This window comes from Eptatretus burgeri, chromosome 6 (assembly GCF_056783735.1).
Source record: "Eptatretus burgeri isolate ZD-2024b chromosome 6, Ebu_testis_v1, whole genome shotgun sequence".
In the NCBI taxonomy this organism is placed as follows: domain Eukaryota; kingdom Metazoa; phylum Chordata; class Myxini; order Myxiniformes; family Myxinidae; genus Eptatretus; species Eptatretus burgeri.
Genome location: NC_140966.1, coordinates 17,966,578 through 17,986,577, shown reverse-complemented (window position 1 = coordinate 17,986,577; position 20,000 = coordinate 17,966,578). Strand labels below are relative to the sequence as shown.

At 39.8% G+C, this 20,000-nt stretch overlaps 1 protein-coding gene across 1 annotated transcript in view; it reads left to right on the top strand.

The window, feature by feature from the left end:
* The window catches only part of SND1 (staphylococcal nuclease and tudor domain containing 1), a 657,386-nt gene that overhangs the window by 154,722 nt on the left and 482,664 nt on the right, over positions 1 to 20,000 (top strand). The window contains exon 8 of the mRNA XM_085884182.1: positions 3,115 to 3,187. Within this exon, the coding sequence (XP_085740308.1) occupies positions 3,115 to 3,187 (73 nt within the window). The remainder of the gene's footprint in view (positions 1 to 3,114; positions 3,188 to 20,000) is intronic.

The following is a 20,000-nucleotide window of genomic DNA, read 5'->3' as shown; positions in this document are numbered from 1 at the left end:
GTACATTTAGATACAATGGAATCGGTCTCAACGATTTTGATTCTATAATACGGGTGATTCTATTAACCGTGATTCTATTAAGCGGGTCCCACTGTATGTACATATATATATATATATATATATATATATATATATATATATATATATATATATATATATATATATATATATATATATATATATATATATATATATATATATATATATATATATATATATATATATATATATATATATACAGTACATATATATATATATATATATATACAGTACATATATATATATATACAGTACATATATATATATATATACAGTACATATATATATATATATATATATATATATATATATATATACAGTACATATATATATATATATATATATATATACAGTATATATATATATATATATATATATATATATACAGTACATATATATATATATATATATATATATATACAGTACATATATATATATATATATACATATACAGTACATATATATATATATATATATATATATATATATATATATATATATATATATATATATATATAAAATCGATCAATCAATATGTCCCAGTCACTTATGACGATGGGTGACCCTGTAGTCTCTCGTGCTACTGGGCTGCCTTTGCAGCAACAGTAGCCTCTGCAATAAATGCACCCTTTCTTATTGGTGCTCTCCAGCTTTGCCTTATTTTTATCATCATGCCAGTTCCCCTCAATGTTGAAGATCTTTGTCTTCCTTGATGACATCTTTCCAATGTTTTACAGGGCCTGCCACGTGAGTGAGTTCCAGTGGCTAGTTCACAAAAAAGTACTCTTTGGATGATGGTCTGGCATACGGCACAAGTGACCCAGCCATCTCAGTCTTGACGTACTTGTTTGTGGATGTTATGTTGGCATGGGCTATGACGTATTGGTGATCTTTTGCCACCAGCATCAGTGTGACCACTCCTTGGCTTTTTTCACAAGATCTTGGCTATTCGTTGTTCACCTTGGCGTCTTGGTTTTCTATTGGTTTTCTATTATCAACGCTTTTCTGTAACCTTGTGAATTATTGGCTTTTTTCATTGGCTCACCTTGGCATTAATGAAAATGAGGAGTGGTCACACTCACCAGTATAATCATCTCAACATCTCTTGTGGAACATCTCCAACTGGTGTTGGTGTTTATTTTGGGTAGCCCAGGTCTCGCTACCATGCAGCAGTATTGCCAAAATGACATAGCGATATACAATCAGCTTGGTGTTGAGGCATGACCTGAACAACACCACACTCGACTTTGTAGTGAAGAGAACATGGATGTTGCACTGGCTAATATCTTCTGTATTTCTGAAAAGGGAATATATATTTGCTATTTAACCCTTAGCTGGGTCCACAAACTCCACGTTTCGATTTACTCGCCGATCACATCACGTGCCTTCTGGTTGAATGGTTTGTTTTCGTGGCAGCAATCGTCTGGGTGGCAGACGGACGGTTGTTCTTCGTGGATTATGCGGGTTTACCGTGTGAGACATAATCCGTGGCGATGCTCACCATAATGGTTAGGAGGTGCGTCTGAAGTATAAACAATTAATGTGGTCATCATTGGCTAGATATTTATCAATATGCTGTCCTGATGAGGGCATATATGCCCAAAATCCTGATAAGTGGCTCTGTTTGATGTTTAACTGATGTTAACCATGTAATCTTTGTCTGTTTGACAGAGTCGCCAGGCCAAAGCCTCTGGGTTGGAGGTGACGCTTTGGTGTATGAATGTATCCAATGGAGATCGGGGGAGTGCTCGTCACACTCCACATGTTTCGATTTACCCGCCGATTGCATCACGTGCCTTCTGGTTGAATGGTTTGCATTAATGGGAACAATCGTCTGGGTGACGACGGACGGTTGTTCTTTGCTGATTATGCGGTTTTACCATGTGAGACATAATCCGAGGCGATGCTCACCATAACAGTCAGGAGGTGCGTCTGATGTGTGTATGTATGTATAAACGTATGTATGTATACGTACATATATAACATACACACACACACACACACACACACACACACACACACACACACACACACACACACACACACACACACACACACACACACACACGAGCAGGGTACCCGTCGCTGAAGTCTCACCTCAAACGAGTGTGTATTGGTAGAAACGGGAATTCAGTGTAAACATTGAGTGTGCAGATATCACAGTAGGTGGAGCTGGTAACCTTGGCAACCTCATTCCATTACACCAGCGAAGATTTCCAATTCATGCTTGTTGTACCTTTGAAGTACTACTTGGGAGTCAGGGTGATATTATGAAGGCTTTGGTGGGAAAATGATTGAGACATGTTTTGGGCCTACCGCCTGATGGAAGATCACCAAAGTTCTTTCCATGCCAACTGACCACCTACAGGCACCTATCCCTCTCCACATCGCTTCTTCAGTCCCCAACTCGTCCCTTCTCTCTCTCTACTCCCCATGGCTTGGCTTTTGGAAATTCCCATTCAGTATTTCTCACAGCATTTCATTCTGGTTTCCCATCGATGATCCACAGATCAGTCGTTTCAGTTTCACTTTGGGATATCAGTTTCAATTCGTCATCGCAACTTGTGATGCAACGTGAATGGTGCACAAAAAACGTTGTCAAAAAAGATTTATTTATATTTGTCACGTGATCGATCAAAAATTTCTTATCACGTGATTGATCTTACTCTCATTCCTGTGTGTGTGTAAACATGTGGGAATCCAAAGCTCACTTTAGTGGCATAACTTTAGTGGTGTCCGGCGGGAGGGAGGAGTGGGAGGGAGGAGGGGAATGGGTGAGGCAGTAGTCCAGAGGGAGAGGGTGTGGGAGGGGGGAGGAGAAGGAGGGATGGGGGGTGAAGAGAAGCGGTGGGGTGAAGAGAAGCGGTGAGGTGGGAGTGCGGAGGGAGGGGGAGGTGGGATGAGGGAGGGGAAGGGGCAGGAGGATGGAACCTTCATTGCTTGACTAGAATGTAATAAATCGTGAGATTATTCTTTCGAGGCCATTGAAAGAAATTCTGACAAACGTTGACTGTATTGCATGTTTAATCCACTAATACAATTTTATCCCTTCTCCTTTTTATTTTATCCTTCAAGGGCAATCAAGAATGGGAAGGGACTACACAGTAAGAAAGAATTCCCCATTCATCGTGTGGCTGACATCTCTGGGGTAAGGTTGTGCTCCAAGTTAATTTTGTTTTGTTGAAGAACACATCCTTATGGATGCATTTGTTCTCCCACTTCTATAATATCTATGGCATATTTAATTATGACTTGTATGTTATACAGGACAACTTCTTTTATCTGGAATGGTCGGACGAAATGTGTTCCGGATGAACAGTGTTTCCTGTTAATGAATGTTGTTAATTGAATATATTTTTATTCGATGTCGTGCTATGTTGTGCCTCAAACGAAGCCGGAATAACTACCGCTAACCCGAATAATCCTCAACCTCTACCCCACCCCCTTTCATTCTCTTTATATTTGGACTTCCCAGTGAAGCCACTGGCAAGCGCCTTTCTGGACATGACTTGCACGAGTAAAACAGGTCAATTTGTTTGTGTATTTCTTATCGTGAATGTTAAACACAGAGGTGTCACATATCTGAGAATGGTGTGCATGGTGATTCTATAATCCTGCTTTGGGACTTCATTACCACCCTCCTACCCCCTCCCACCCCAAAAATTTTCTCTATGTTTTTGCTCTTGCCCAATGCAGATGTGAAGAACGTTGTGCATGTGTGAGAACGGATGTGAAAACCCAAACTGTAATTCACTGGAGGCCGTAATTTTTTTTTTTTTAAACGTTCGATAGTTTGGAAAAACTGACAGTCAGGGCTCACTTTTGCTTTCTTTCCCCACTGCCCTGCCGTTGGTGTCTCCCCTTTCTCCTGCTATTCCTTTTCTTTATGGTGTGTCCTGATTACCTCTGCCACCGAAGGTAGAAGGAGGTTGTTTTCACCTCTTTGTCAATCGCCCACAGGTCACAATTTAAAACCGATCTTCACGAAACTTCACCAAGCAATGGAGGTGGTCTCAACTGAAAAGCCGATTAATTTTGAGGTCAAATTTCTCAGTCATTTTTCATCCGATTGACTTGAAATTTGAACAGGATTTGCATGTTGCGTCACTGAATTGGGAAACCAACAATTTTTGAGATCAAAAGGTCAAAGGTCAAACTTTTAAAATCAATTTCAATCAGAAAAATAATTAATTTTCATCTCATTGACCTAAGCTTTGATTAAGATTGTCAATTTCCATCTTGATGAAGTGGACAATTTGATGTATCCACAGCAACCTTTGGAGAGGGGGTGGATATTGCAAGTATCGTGTTCTGCACAACGTCTTTTTCTCATTTGCTTCTTTGTCTGTGTGCAGGATATCTCAAAAAGTTGTTGATGGATTCGGATGAAACGATGAACATGTTGGGTGTGTGACGAGGAAGAATTGATTCAGTTTTGGTGAAGATCTGAATCCAGATCTGGATCCAAATTTTTTTTGTGATTCTTCACCATTGAGAGATCGGGCTAAACTGATATATATCATGATATCTCAAAAAGTTGTGTACGGATTTGCATGAAACTTAATGGAAAGGTTGGGTGTGTGACGAGGATGAAGCGATTCAATTTTGGTCAACATCCGAATATGAGAATAATTTAATTTTCTCAAGTGATTCTTCACCATTAAGATTTTGGACCAAAAACGACATCTAGCATGTTATTTCAAAAAGTTGTTAGGCTCAATATATTCCACTGGATCAGGCATTGTGTGGCGGTGGTATGCGCTCTACCGAGTGCCCTTCTAGTTCCCCTCGCCGAAGGACAGGGTATTGTATTTGGGTCTCTCTGTCTCTCTGTCTCTCTGTCTTTGTTTGCACAGAACTTTCGTGTTTTTCTCCACAACCGCTTGTCGGATTGAGATGAAATTTTCACCATCGGTGTGACTTCTCATGTAGAATGGTTTAATCATAATTATGACATCATAGGCCACGTGGTGTGGCAGCCATGTTGGAAAAAGGAAAAACTTTGGACCTCTATCTCTGAAACCGCACCAAGGAAATTATTGAAACTTGGTACACGGCACCTACTCCTCATGGGGAATAAGTCTGATTTTAAAATGTATTTAAATGAAGTCATATGAGCCTTCATTATGACGTCACAATTACATATGAAGAACACTACATCTGATCAGTATGAAAAATTTGGAGGGTCATCGAGGGATAAAATGGTCCACAGAAAACAATTTGATGTCATCGGTCATGTGATTCGACAGCCATATTGTTTTACCGTACAGCCAAGCAGGATGAGAATCACCTGACCACAGGTGATGATCTCCCCTCTCTCAGATTCCTCGCACATCAGCCTCCTTGTCCCTCCTCGGTGCACATACAGTTTTATGCCTCAACTCACAAAACAGCTCAGCTCTGCTATTAAGCCTGGCCCTGTGACTGATCAATGGTATCCAGTGTTCCTTGAGAGAAAAAAATTCTTCACCCTTCGGTGAGTTCCAAGACATCCACTGACAACATCAAGGGTGGTGGTCTTGAAGCACTCCACAACTCGTCAGGATTTCCCAAAGCACCCAGACCCCACAAATCTCCACTCAGCCTGTTCGCAAACTCCTCAGCTACCCTCATCCTTGAGCTTGCCAACATCCAACCTCGGCTAGGATGGCACCATTCTCCAGGATTTAAGCTGCAACTTCAGAGTTGCTTCAACAAGCCTGTGGTCACTGTTGAGGAACTGAGCACTCCAGTCAACCCTGCAGTTCTGGATCATCCTCCAGCAACCATCAGAAAGCACATGATCAATCCCCTTTGCCACACCACCAGCATTGGTATACCAAGACCAGTGATGAGCCTGGGGTGCTTAAACCATGAACCAGCCACCCTAAGTCCATGACTTCTTGCAAAGACAAGGACCTTGGTGCTATTCTGGTTCACAATGCCAGACCCATGGGGTCCAACATATGTCTCATAATCATCCCTCTCAGTGCCAGTCAATGCATTGAAATCCCCCAAGACGAGAAGAGTATCTCGCCTGAGGCACTGATCAACCACAGACTTGAGCGTGGCATAGAATGCATTCTTCACAGTGAGATCACTCACCTCAGTCGGAGCATATTCAGAGACCAGGGAAATGACACCCAAGGAGTGACAAATCCTTAGTCTCATCATGCGCTCGTTGACCGGTGTTACCTCAATTATCATTGGAATCAGCTTTTGGACACAACTACAGCAACTCCTAGGACATGATAACCATCAGAGTGACTAGACCAATAGTAGGTGTAATCACCCGCCATGATCTCGCCGCAATCCAGTCTCCGAACCTCAGAGAGTGCTGTAATACCGATGTCCAAAGGCTTGAGCTCAGATGATAACAGACACCGGTAATCATCCTCTCTTGGGAATAGGACATTCCAGGCACCAACCCGAAGGGACCACCTCAGGTTAACCCAAGGAGACTGCCTTCAGGTGGACGATACCTCAGCACCACTCCATCACACACCACCGCAATCTGACCTTGGATGTTTACCCCGTGCTTTTCCTCCTATCATCAAGTAGTGGTGGTCTCGAAGGCTTTGCTCCAATCCCATCATCCGTTGAGCTGCCCTGCGAAGGGCAGCAGCACAGGGGGTACTCCCACGTAGTAGGTTTTCAATTTTCTTGACTTTTTTGTGTGTTTTGCAGAATGAAATGTTTTACAGTGGCCGGAGTGTTAATCTGCCACCAACTTTCTAAAAAAAATGGATATATAAAAAAAGTATCCCAAATGCAGGAGGACGTCCACATACGCAGTTGGGCATGAGATATGGATGGCCGTTGACTCACAAGGAGCTCCTCCGCCCTTTGAAGTTTCTTGCCTGGATATCAACTGAATAATGAATAATTTTAAAAAGTCATGGGTGAGGTGTCCGATCAAAGCGGGACGCCTTGGTGTCGGTCATCACTGCCAGCAGTTACAAAGTGGCAGTTCTAAATATGTCTCTTATTAATTATGTAACACACTAGTGCATAAACGCCACACAAAACAAGTTCTGGTGAGGGGCTGCAATCTCGGATTGCTCTTTCTAGTTAGATTTGTAACATCGAATCGCGTGATTCAGCTTTGTAACATGGCTTTTGTACGAGTAATTACCGGTGCAGGTTGACTTACACTTAACCTTGTGATTGTTACTTGCCTTGTCGCTTGTTTACCTTTGCTGAAGGAGAGGGTAATGCATTTGGGTCTGTCTGTCTGTCTGTCTGTCCGCACAGAACTTTCGTGTTTTTCTCAGCAACAGCTTGTCGGATTGAGATGAAATTTTCACCATTGGTGCGAATACTCATGTGGAATGTTTCAATAATTATGTCATTGGTCATGTGGTGTGGCAGCCATGTTGGAAAAATGGGAAATCTTTGGACCTCTAACTCTGAAACTACACCAAGGGAAAAAATCGTCATAACGCTGCATTTTTTTTGCAGAACGCTACTTTTTTTTTTGAGGATCAGGGGAGAAAATGGTCCACAATTTTTTGATGACGTCATCAGTCATGTGATTCAGCAGCCATATTGTTTTAAAAAAAACAACCCCAAAAAACAAAAAAATCTGAAATAGCTGAACAGATTGAGGCAAACGAACAAAAAAAAAACAACAAAAAAAAATTTACACATATGACCACCTATCCATGAGGAACAAAAGGTTCACACACATGATGTCATAGGTCACATGGTTTGGCAGCCATATTGGATTTAACTCGAACATAAAATTATTCTTCTCCAGAACAGCTGGACAGATTGAGGGGAATCTTCACTTAAATGTTCCTCAAGGCTGTTGAGGTACAAGGTTGGTAAGGAATAATTAATGTCTCATGGTTTGGCAGCCATATTGGATTAAAGGAAAATATTAAATAATGTTTTCTCTGGAACCACAAAATCGATCGACGTGAAACTTCAAAATTGTGATCTAGTAGTGATGTGGAATATGCATGTTTTAATTTTCAACTTGATTGGACACATGATCTGGCAGCCAGAGTTAATTGAGTTTTTGATGTGGGTTTTTTTTTTATTTATATATATTTTTATTTTTGAATAAGGCTCATTTGGCTGTGTTTGGATGGGTTTGAGGGTAGAGGAGTAACAGCTGAAATGTGAATCCTATCCAGGTTCCTCCTCTCTTTTTAACTTGTTTGGGTTCCTTCTCATTACTCCAATGCAGGACTGCACCTATTTGGTCTTCCATTTGATCTGAATGGAATTTATTTTCATCCCATTCTGAATTCAATTGAATTATCATAAAAAAACGTCATGGGTCAGTGTCAGGAGTCCGATCAAAGTGGGGTTGCATCAAAGCGGGACGTCTTGGTACCCGGTCATAACTACCAGCAGTTATAAAGTGGCAGTTCTAATTCTGTCTTATTAATTACAGTACACAAGCGCTACACAAAACGACACGAACACCACACAAAACACTACACAAAGCAAGTCCTGGCGAGGAATTCTCTAATTGCTCTTTTTCTTGTTTGTTCTGTGTAATCCCTCTTCCATGAGCAGAGTATGTAAAATAAATAAATAATAATTAAAACAAAAAGAAAAACAAAAAATAAAACAATGCCCCGACATTCATGGATTCAACCTATGCATTCTTGAAGAACGTACTCCTCGCGGGGTCCGAATATACATATATATTTATTTATTTTTTCGCAACATGGGAAGTGTGATGGGCACTCCCCCCAACATGCACGCACACTGGCAGGATGGCTTAGAGGTACGCACACTCGCCTATAGGCCGTAAAGCCTGGGTTTGACTATTGGCCCACCTATAAACTCTCATCCTATTTGTGTCACAGGCATGGTGATTCATCAGTGTGTGTGCCATCCCTTGAATGGACAGTAAATTGGTGTCCTTTCTGCCAGCATTAGTTGGTGGATGTTAAAGATCCCATGGTATCCTTCGTGAAGCCATCGCTGGCACCATGCCCAAATTCCAAATTCGTGCCCTAACTACTGCTGGGAAAGCAATGCAAACCACCCAGCATAGCCTTGTCAAGAAACTGCTTCGGCAGCACTGACACTCTGTGACAGAGTATCAGAATCAGAATATATGAAGATATACGAGTGAAGTGTGTGTGTGTGTGTGTGTGTGTGTGTGTGTGTGTGCGTGCGTGCGTGCGTGCGTGCGTGCGTGTGTGTGTGCGTGCGCACATGCATGCTCATATACATCTTGTATATTATTTCTGAGTTTGTGGTTTCGTGTCGCGCTATCTTCGACTTTGTTCTGCGCTCGAGTAACGTGATATTCGGCTTACATTATCTCAAAGACCATATGAGGTGCATGGTACAAAAAAAGTAAATAAAATGGTTCTGAAACAGTGAAATCATATTCCACTTGTTGCATGAAAGTAAAATTACTACTGATACTCTGCATCAGTTCCTTTCTCAAACACACCCACCCCAACATGTCGCGCAGAGCACGGGTTATGCTCGTATACATAAATCCACACGTGCTGGACAGAACTGAGTTTGCACTGAAATAAGAGGGGCAGATGGGTCGGGGTGGAGCCTGGACTTTATAATTGCATTACGCATGACAAGGAATTTTTGTAACAAAACCATGGACTGATTCAGCAGGTCAAGGAAATTGCCCAGTACAGCATAGAAAGCATATATGTATATGTAGATCTTTTCTTTTTGTTTTGCAATTGGCAAGAGGAATATTGTGTATTCTTGATCTGATTCTGCAATGATTTGAGCATATAGTGTAATGTAATAATAATACTGTCCTGTGCACATTTATCTGTGGTTTGTCTGTCAACAAATGACATTTCTTGAAAACTGGTCTTCCATTCTGCTTATCTTTCACTTTCGTATGCAATTAACTGAGCTTTCTATTTGTTTGCCTTTTACAGAATCCTGTGGTGTATCGCTGCAGATGTGATACTGATACTTCATTTGTTTTATTTCTATTAGCTTCCATTTCCCACATTATGTTCTCTCATTTCCCTCATGTTAAATGTGGAATTGCATGGCAAATAACAATTCCTTTCACTCCCACCCCTTCCCACCTGCATCGGTTCTACTTATTTATCAGCCCCACATAATATTTCTCACAATTTTATTTGATGCATTGAAGTTGCTTAAATATTACTGATGTTTATTTCACCAAATATTTATTTTTAAATGAGGTAAATGTGTTTTTAAAAAATCGATAATTTCTGTTGAATGACCACTCTTGGTTGGTCCAATCCAATAAACCTTGATAGTCTTTCCCTCTTGGTTGGGAATTGAATGTGGTTGTTATGATATTTGCATACATGCCATTTATTTTATTCTGAAAATCACTCCCTGATTTTTCTTTGCAACAAAAAATTGATGCACAAAGCTATATAAAGCTATTTTAAGAGGTACCCGGTGTTGCTCGGTGCTTTTCTAATCCTGTTGGCATTTTGAAGAAATCAATTTTTTTTCCCCATTTTATTTTTGTGGGGGCCTAAAACACTTCCCCACACCCACTAAGTAAGGGGTTTGGGGACCATTTAACATTAGCTTTCATGTAGCTACAAAGGATGAGGCACTACAGTGATGTTTATTTATTAGCTTCTGTGGAATTAATTGCAGATAAGGTATTTTCATCGCGCCCCGTCTCTCCTTCTGTCTGTCCGTCTATATCCTATTTTGACTTCTCCGGCCAAACCGCTGGGCCAATCTGGCTGACATTTGGCAACAACGCTCCACTCCTGACTGCTAACTGGGATTGCAAAGCTCTTTCTGGTCACATGATATTCAGTGGGTCAAAATAAAATGGCCAACTTATAAAATTGGGTAGCCTTTCATGGTTGCCTTATGTAGCTTCTTCGACTCAAAGAGCATGGGATTAGTCTATTTATTTGTATAATCCAAGCCACCTGGGTTTAATTGATTAGTAGAGAGCTAATTGGTTATTCCCTCCATTCACAGGTGAGAGATGTTGGTGGGTCTTCGTTTTTTCGTGTGTGTGTGTGTGTGTGTGTGTGTGTGTGTGTGTGTGTGTGTGTGTGTGTGTGTGTGTGTGAGCGCGCGCGCCTGGTGTTGGTTTAATGGTGAGGGTGGCAGGCTTGCGATCCTCAGGTCCCGAGTTCAAATTCTGCGAGATGGGGTTGACTCAGCCTGTCATCCTTCTGAGGTCGGCAATATGAGTACCAGCTTGCTGGGATGATTGAGCCGTTCGCGTATCCTGCGTCGGAGTGGCGACCCATCCAGGATTGTGCCCAACAGCCCAGTGCCCAAATCTGTTATTGATGAGGAAGTTAATTTAGCAGTTAATATTTTAGTGTTCATTGGATTATATTTGCTAGTTAGGTCATCTCTAACCAGATGACCTAATAAAACCAGTCTCGATGTCCGTACGTACGTATTTTTTTCTTCCGATTTTCTTGATATTTGGTATGTGGGTAGATGTCGATGAGGGATCCATGACGGTATGACCTTTGACCCGATTGAAGGTCAAGGTCACTCCAAAGTTGCAAAATCGTCCATTTTCAAAATCGATCTCCTCCACCGTTTATGATCCGATCTTCGGAATTCCTTCGGATTCTGATCATATGGAACAATATCTAAATTTGGTCAGGCCGGTTTTTTGAAATTCGTCCTGGTTATCGAGTCACGTGTCTTCAAAGTTGGAAAAATCGTCGATGTGATACGGTCAAAAAAATTTCGCCCGATCTTGATGAAACTTGGTATGAAAGTAGGATTCGATGAGTGATACACGACGGTATGACTTTAGACCTGATTGAAGGTCAATGTCAAGGTCACCGATGCAGTAAACTTGTGAAATCATCCATTGTCAAAATATCATCCGCCATTTATGACTCAGAAATGCGGTTTGATTTCTGAGGTCCGGTTTCTATCCTTTTGAAGACACATTGATCATAAATGTTCCAAATCAACCATTTTCAAAATCTATCTCTGGAAAACTCAGAAATATAGTTTGATTTCTGAGGTTTTCTATCCTTTTTACTCCTGGGCTTTCGTCTGTACATTGAACCAAATGACAAGACGACATCGAAGCCATTCTAAGCCGATCAGAGATCCACATCTACAGAGCTTCAGAGATGACCGTCACCCCCAACCGGGGGTAATTTTTTTGTATTTTAAGATTCATTGCAACTCCAAAGACGAACCAAACTGGTCTTAAAAAATGCTGTCCTTTCAAATACCCCCCTCCTCCCCTTCCCCCCCCCAAAAAAACAGTTCCAGTGTCGTGTATCTTTCTATTGTGAATGGATGTGTTTGCTTACACACTGAATTGTAGAAAATAAATGATCCAGTTGCAAATGTAACCACAATTCTGGAATCCTGAGAAGCATTTTGTCATGCTTGAAGATCCCAGCTAGTTTTGTCCAAATTTTTTTTTGTTTTGCCCAAGTGTTTGCCCAAATGCCAGCTTCTTCTCGGTTTGCCCAAATTTGCTATCTCTGTTCTCTGTGCATTGGTTGCTTTGGAGACCAAACATTTTGTCATATTCCCCTTTGTGTTTACCTTTTTCATTGGTGCTGCAAGTACAATCTCACGCATAAACTTCTAAAAGTGGTGTGACCTTTGAGTATACAATTTGCTTATTTATTACAGAAAATGGGTTTTAGGGGCTTGCATGCTATTTTTATTTCTTTGGACGAGGTCAGTGTATCATGCTAAAATGGCCTCTCTTGGTTTTGATGGATGACCCTATATTGTGCTACTGCCAGGTCTGGTGCATTTATAGTGATCAAAGCAGGGTTTGTTCTTTTGGCTTTATGTTTGGCACTTGTTCCATGGCTTTGTACGGGTGGGGAGATGTCACCTCAGTCGTTTGTCAAATGCAAGGCCGAGTGGCCAATCTGTCCTGGCCAGCTAAGCCACTCTGAGATCATCTGCACGGTTATGCAGCCGTGCGAGGCTTGGTAATGGCTGCCATGCTTTCATGAATTGAGAAATTGAAAATGCTCCTCATTCTATTATGGGAAAGATGGTATTAAGTGGAGATCATTTTGCGATAAACAATTTAATTGTACTTGTCTTGCTCAAGAGTCGACATAGATTTTTTTTTGCTGTTCTTATTTAGTTTATTCAAAAAAATGGAATATTCCAGTTGTGTTATTTTCAACAGTGAACAATATAATAATAATAATAATAATCTATCTTCTATACTAATAAATGTCGGTGTGTGTCAGTGTGTCTCCTCCATAACTCCAAAACTATAAGACCTAGCACGCTGAAACTTTGCATGCATATTAAGGGAACTCCAAGGAAGTGCAAGAGTGAAAAAATGGGATGTTTGAGTTAATTTAAACACCCATTTTGAAGATAATTAACAGCCTTATTTAATTATATCCTTCATCAGGTGCATCCTCGGTCACCACTACCGATGGAGTCTTAAGATGTATTCTCAGTAACTTCGCTCGGGTGTGAAGCCGCCATGTTTTTTGGCGTGCTCAACCATAACATGCCTTGACTTGGTTTTTACTCATTATCGACGTGCAAATACAACCCGTCGCTTCACTGATGGGTGCATTAGGGGGAGGAAGGGGGCTGGGGGAGGTGAGGAGAGCTATGCCTCAACAAACGTTGCTATACACTGTGGGAGGAAGGGGTGTGAGACGGAGACAGACACAGACAGAATGAAAAAAAAAAAGAAGAAAGAAAGGTGAGGAGTGGAGGTGAGGTTAGTGAAGAGAATGATATGTTATGCTTAATGACCACACACACACACACACACACACACACACACACACACACACACACACACACACACACACACACACACACACACACACACACACACACACACACACACACACGGTTATTGGGGATTTTCATCTTGCAGCACATTATGCTTTTATTTGTGTCGTCATAGCACTGGGGAATTATGGGTGCATTCAAAAGGGCGGACATGTCAGATTTCTTAAATATTGCTTTTGTTCTCATGTTTAGCAGTTTGCTTTCTTAAATCAGCCGAAAACTCGTGTACTTTAACTGCAGTAATCTAACTGAACATTTTGATGAGTGATCATGCAAATAACTGCCATGTGACTATCACGTTGTTGTTGAAAAACTCAACAAACTTAATAACCTTCAGGGTGGAGATAATCTGCCTGCTCTATCTGGTTCACTCTGTGTGAGCCACTCCACTCTTTGTGGTTGACTCTTATTCCCTTTGCTCATTTGCATGAGGTCATTCTTAATGATGCTTTACCCTTTTCCTGTATTTTATCCTTTAAAAAGAAATAAATGGTCTCTGGGTTTGCATACTAAATATTTAATAATGCTGCTGAAACATTTAGAAAACTAGAGTCAAGTGATGAAGTAATTTAAAGAAGATTAATCTTCTTGGTTGCATTTTTTGCTATTCCAAGTGACATTTAAATGTTACTGTTACAAGTGCTAATGGAGAAAAATTGAGGATAGCAGCTTGGGGTTGCCCAAGTCATCTGGCTTTGCTGAATTGTTTGTCAGATAATTTGGTAATCCCAAATGAGGTGGCCATCCTAAAATCATGAAAATCATCCACCCTCCATTTTTATCGCAGCATCATATTGAAATTGTGTATTAATGTATGGTTCCATTAAATGTGTGTATGTATATAAAAATTTACATATATATATATATATATATATATATATATATATATATATATATATATATGTATTGTGCTACAGTTGTGGGGGTAGATGGAGGAATTTAATAGAGAATTTAGCATTGTGTAGAGTTGCTTGGTCTGTGGAGGTGGAGGAGGCATCTTGATGTTACTGAGTAGGGAACCTGTGAGCTTAAGTGTTACGTGTCACCAAATGGGGGGTGGTGCGGTGTGAATTAGCTCGGGAGTAAGAATAAGTCCCCCAGTATGTAATTGCCCCCTGTGACTTTTCCCGATGCCTTTATAACCAAAACCATGAGGAGAAACAAGCAAACGTGTCGAGCAGGCAGAAACCCCACCTCCAAGGGTGACTGGTGAAGTCACACCCCTTAGGCTGATGATTGATGGGTGTGATGGTAGAAGCTCGCTGAGCAGGCGGATGCCATGCCTTCTCAGGTTTTTGTGTGAGCAGGCCACGCACTGGAGGTGGAGGATTGTTAGGCGTGATATTGAAGAGGAAGGGTTGGTTGTGCATTTTAAGAGGGCGTAGAAGCATCAGACTAAATAGGACAAGAGATCGGCAGAGCGCACACATGCACGAGGCATTGGAGGAGAGTTTGGAGGAGGAAACGGTGGTTTTGGCAACGTGAGCCAGTCAGAGGTGAGAGTTGGGGGTGAGCGCATGAACGAGGATGGCAGCACGATCCTTGTATTCATGTTGAAGCGATTTGGCTCGCGTGGTGAAGCAAGACACTGGCCTTTGGCTCTTGGCTTGGTCCGTGAGGACGATCGGCACACAACGCCGTTGCACTGGGTCTCTGAGCTTGGTGTGGAGTGCCGCTTGCGGATTGCCTGGCATGTGTTTGTCCCGCTATGAGAGAAGCGACGAGGAACCATTTTGTTGTGCACATCTGCATGTGCGAATAGAAGCGCCTCAATTCCAAATTCCACAAAGACCAACTCTAGGCCAACCTAAGTACGAGAATACTCGAAAGGACGGGTTTTCTTTTTATTTTCACTTTGTCTGTATTTGAGTCTGTGTGAAGAGGTGCCTCGACTGTCAGATTTATTTACTTCATTATTATCATTTCCTTTTGAATTGTTGTCCTTTGTAAATATTTGACTATGTTCATTAAATGTGTTCCTTTTAAGAAGCTGTATCCGTGTATTTGTAGTGGGGTTCGAGTATAACCCCCCCCCCCCACCCCATGCTATGCTCCTACGCCCCTACGCCATTGCACCCTACTTCCCGCGTGCGCATTAATCTGAGTCTTGGCTGTAGGCCTTCAAGGTAGAAGCTTGGCCATCCGTCCAGGTAGGGGTTAAAACCCTCTGGACATGACTATGTGTGTATGTATATATATATATATATATATATATATATATATATATATATATATATATATATATATATATATATATATATATATATATATATATATATATATATATATATATATATATGTGTGTATGTATATGTTGCATGAGACCGGGTCTGCTCTCGCTTTTTTGCTCAAATTAGTGGAGTCGATCTAGTTTTTTTTACTTTTGGTTGGAAGCGCCTTTAATATATGTATGTATATATATATGTATATGTATATATATATATATATATATATATATATATATATATATATATATATATATATATATATATATGTGTGTGTATGTATATGTTGCATGAGACCGGGTCTGCTCTCGCTTTTTTGCTCAAATTAGTGGAGTCGATCTAGTTTTTTTTACTTTTGGTTGGAAGCGCCTTTAATATATGTATGTATATATATATATATATGTATATATATATATATATATATATATATATATATATATATATATATATATATATATATATATATATATATATATATATATATATATATATATATATATATATATATATATATATATATATATATATATATTAGGGTGGTCCAAAAAAGTCGAAAAAAAATAGAATGTTGCTCCACAAGCTTAAAATTATTCTAATATGATCCAATAACACGCATAATTTTTTTTTTAGCTTGATCGGAGGTAATTTAGAGGTCGCTCCATATGACGACTTTTAGTCTCATGACTTGAATAAATTAGGGTATGGTCAGGTATGATTACGGGTACTTCTGGATGTCCGAGGTGGAAATGGAGTGCATTTTCGAACTCTATGGGGTCAATTTACTCTAAGAAATGACTGCACCGACATTGAATTCACTACCATTTCGAAAATATGACCTAAACAAGATTTATCATTACTGGAGTTGAGTAACTAATCCTTCTCATTTCAATATTTTCTAATCTATAATTAATTTCTTGTCCGTCTAAACATTTCTTAGAGTAAATCGACCCCACTGAGTTCGAAAATGAAGTCCATTTTCACCGAGGAAGTTCAGAAGTGTACGGATTCGCATCTCACCATACCCTAATTTCGTATAATAATAACGAAATAAATAACTAACATATTTTTCGTGAATCATTGAATCGAAAACACTGGATGTTGGGCCGGCTCGAAATAAGTTCAGGCGGGAGTGGAGACAGCAATAGAGGTGGAGATGATAGTGGTATTTGGTAAATGAGACGAAATATTCCAATAGTTTTGTAATTCCATTGATTGAAAAATTAGGGTATGGTGAGATGCGAATCCGTACACTTCTGAACTTCCAAGGTGAAAATGGACTGCATTTTCGAACTCGGTGGGGTCGATTTACTCAAAGAAATGTTTTGACGGACAACAAATTAATTATAGATTAGAAAATATCTAAATGAGTAGGATTAGTTACTCAACTCCAGTAATGATAAATCTTGTTTTAGGTCATATTTTCGAAATGGTAGTGAATTCAATGTCGGTGCAGTCATTTCTTAAAGTAAATCGACCCCATAGAGTTCGAAAATGCACTCCATTTCCACCTCGGACATCCAGAAGTACCCGTAATCGTACCTGACCATACCCTAATTTAACCAACTCATGAAACTAAAAGTCGTCATATGGAACGACCTCTAATTCACCTCCGATCAACTTAAATGTTTTTATGCGTGTTATTGAATCTTAGTGGAATAATTTAAGGCTTGTGGAGACATCTGAATGTTTTTTGTTTTTTTTTTGCTGTTTTTCGACCACCCTAACATATATATATATATATATATATATATATATATATATATATATATATATATATATATATATATATATATATATATCTTCTTCTTCTTTCGGCTGCTCCCGTTAGGGGTCGCCACAGCGGATCATCCGTATGATCCGCATAGTGATTTGGCACATGTTTTACGCCGGATGCCCTTCCTGACGCAACCCTGGTCGCCTCTTACGACACAGGGATAATATATATATATATATATATATATATATATATATATATATATATATATATATATATATATATATATATATATATATATATATATATATATATATATATATACACATACACACACACATACAGTGCATATGTGTCACAGATCATTTGCTGGTTCATTTCTTAAAATCCATGTGGTTTTATTAGTCATTCACAGCAATGCATCCTAGTTTGGTTACCCGTCCCTGTGGAAGGCATTCATCACTTGTGGCAGATCCTCTTGGGTACAATGACTTTTGAAGCAGCGATCAGTGTAGTCTGATGGCAAAATTGTTTATCCTTTGGTGAGGTCTATGAAGAAAATGGTGTTGATGGAATGTGCAAGTGCACACATTGATTACGTCAAAGGGTTGTGCCTATTAATTGTAATTTTGGCAAAGTGAGTCATTCCCATCCCTCCTGGTCCTGTTGTTTGGTGTGGTATGTTCCATGATGTAGAATGTAGATGATCAGTTGCTCTGATGTTAAATGTGTTTTTCATCCACATGGTGATGTATAAAACAGTATAGTCATATTGGGCAAATGCAAGGATGATACAAAAATGCTGATTCAGGGGAAAATGTCTTGATGAGAAATATTGTCTCAGCATGGCCACCATTAGCCTGCCATGCTTCCTATTTTGGACTTGCAATGATTTATTGAGCTCTACCAAGTACTTTGTTGCCTCTGGGGGCTTTGTCACTGATGTGAGGGAGTCATGACCAAGTGATTTCATAAATTTTATGATGTTTCTTCAGCTTTATCCTGTTTGAGATATCCTTTAAATGGAAGTTTTGATGGAGGGAACTATTGCCTTATTCTCCACTTTTCCCAAGCTGGAAAGAGTTTTATAACCCCCATGTGCAGTCAAGACCTGCCAATCTTCAATGTTGGAGATCATACATTGGATTCTTCCTTCCATTCATTAACTGCACTGGTTTTGAAATCTTTTCTCAGACAAGTGTCCATTTTGCAAATAATGAGCATGAAAACCTTGTTCACATTTATATTGAATGTTAAAGGTTGACCTCGTTTCTATTTGTTTTAAATTGGTTTGTAAGTCTCGGGTTGACTTCCAATACCCATGTATTTATTTATGGGTCAGACCTCTCGTATTAAAACTCAAATCCTGTCCTCGTTAATTTCCGGCTTTGCTCAGACAAAGGTGGCAGTGTACAGAATGAAAAAGTGGAAAATAGATTGCTTTGGAGTTACTGGGGGTTTTCTGTTCTTGTTTTAAGTGCTTGTAAAATTGGGTAAAGTTGCATTTTGCCTTACATTCAGTAACAGGAGTGAGTCACTGTTCTTTGATCCAGCAAAATGATGTATGGGTGAGTGTGGTATTTGAAAAATGTTTATTTTTGCGCATTATTGGCACAGATAACTTTGTCTGTTCTTTTTTTGAATTGGCAATGTGAACTTCCTTTTTGGTTTTCATTTTCATAATTTGCTTTGTTTTATAAAAACATTTCAAAAGAGGTGTGTGTGTGTGTGTGTGTGTGTGTGTGTGTGTGTGTGTGTGTGTGTGTGTGTGTGTGTGTGTGTGTGTGTGTGTGTGTGTGTGTGTGTGTGTGTGTGTGTGTGTGTGTGTGTGTGTGTCGTTGATTTGTGACCAGATATCATACTTAGGCATTTTTTAAAAAAGAAGAGAGGAAGGCATTGCTTGTTGGGGTGTTAATAGCAGTGATTTTGGACTAAACAATGCAGAAATCAAGAAAATGACCAAACACCAAGACCTCAAGAATGAAGTGAGAAGATCCTGGAAGCTGAAGAATGCCAACGTTGTACCAGTGATAGCTGGACCTACAGGAATGATGACAAAGAACCTCACAGAGATATTAAACATTGTGGCAATACCCCTGGGTGCTCACCTGGTAGTGGCTGGATAAGATAATCAGGCAACCACTGGTAGGCATGGATAACCCACAAAATATATGATGGAGAATAAAGTAAAGACTAATGGATTTTTTTGTTAATGCCATGAACAAACTTTGGTATATCATGGATGGTGAAGGTTGTGGTCGTTTCATTGGAATTGCATATAGTTTCTGAGAAGAAAACAAATACATATTTTG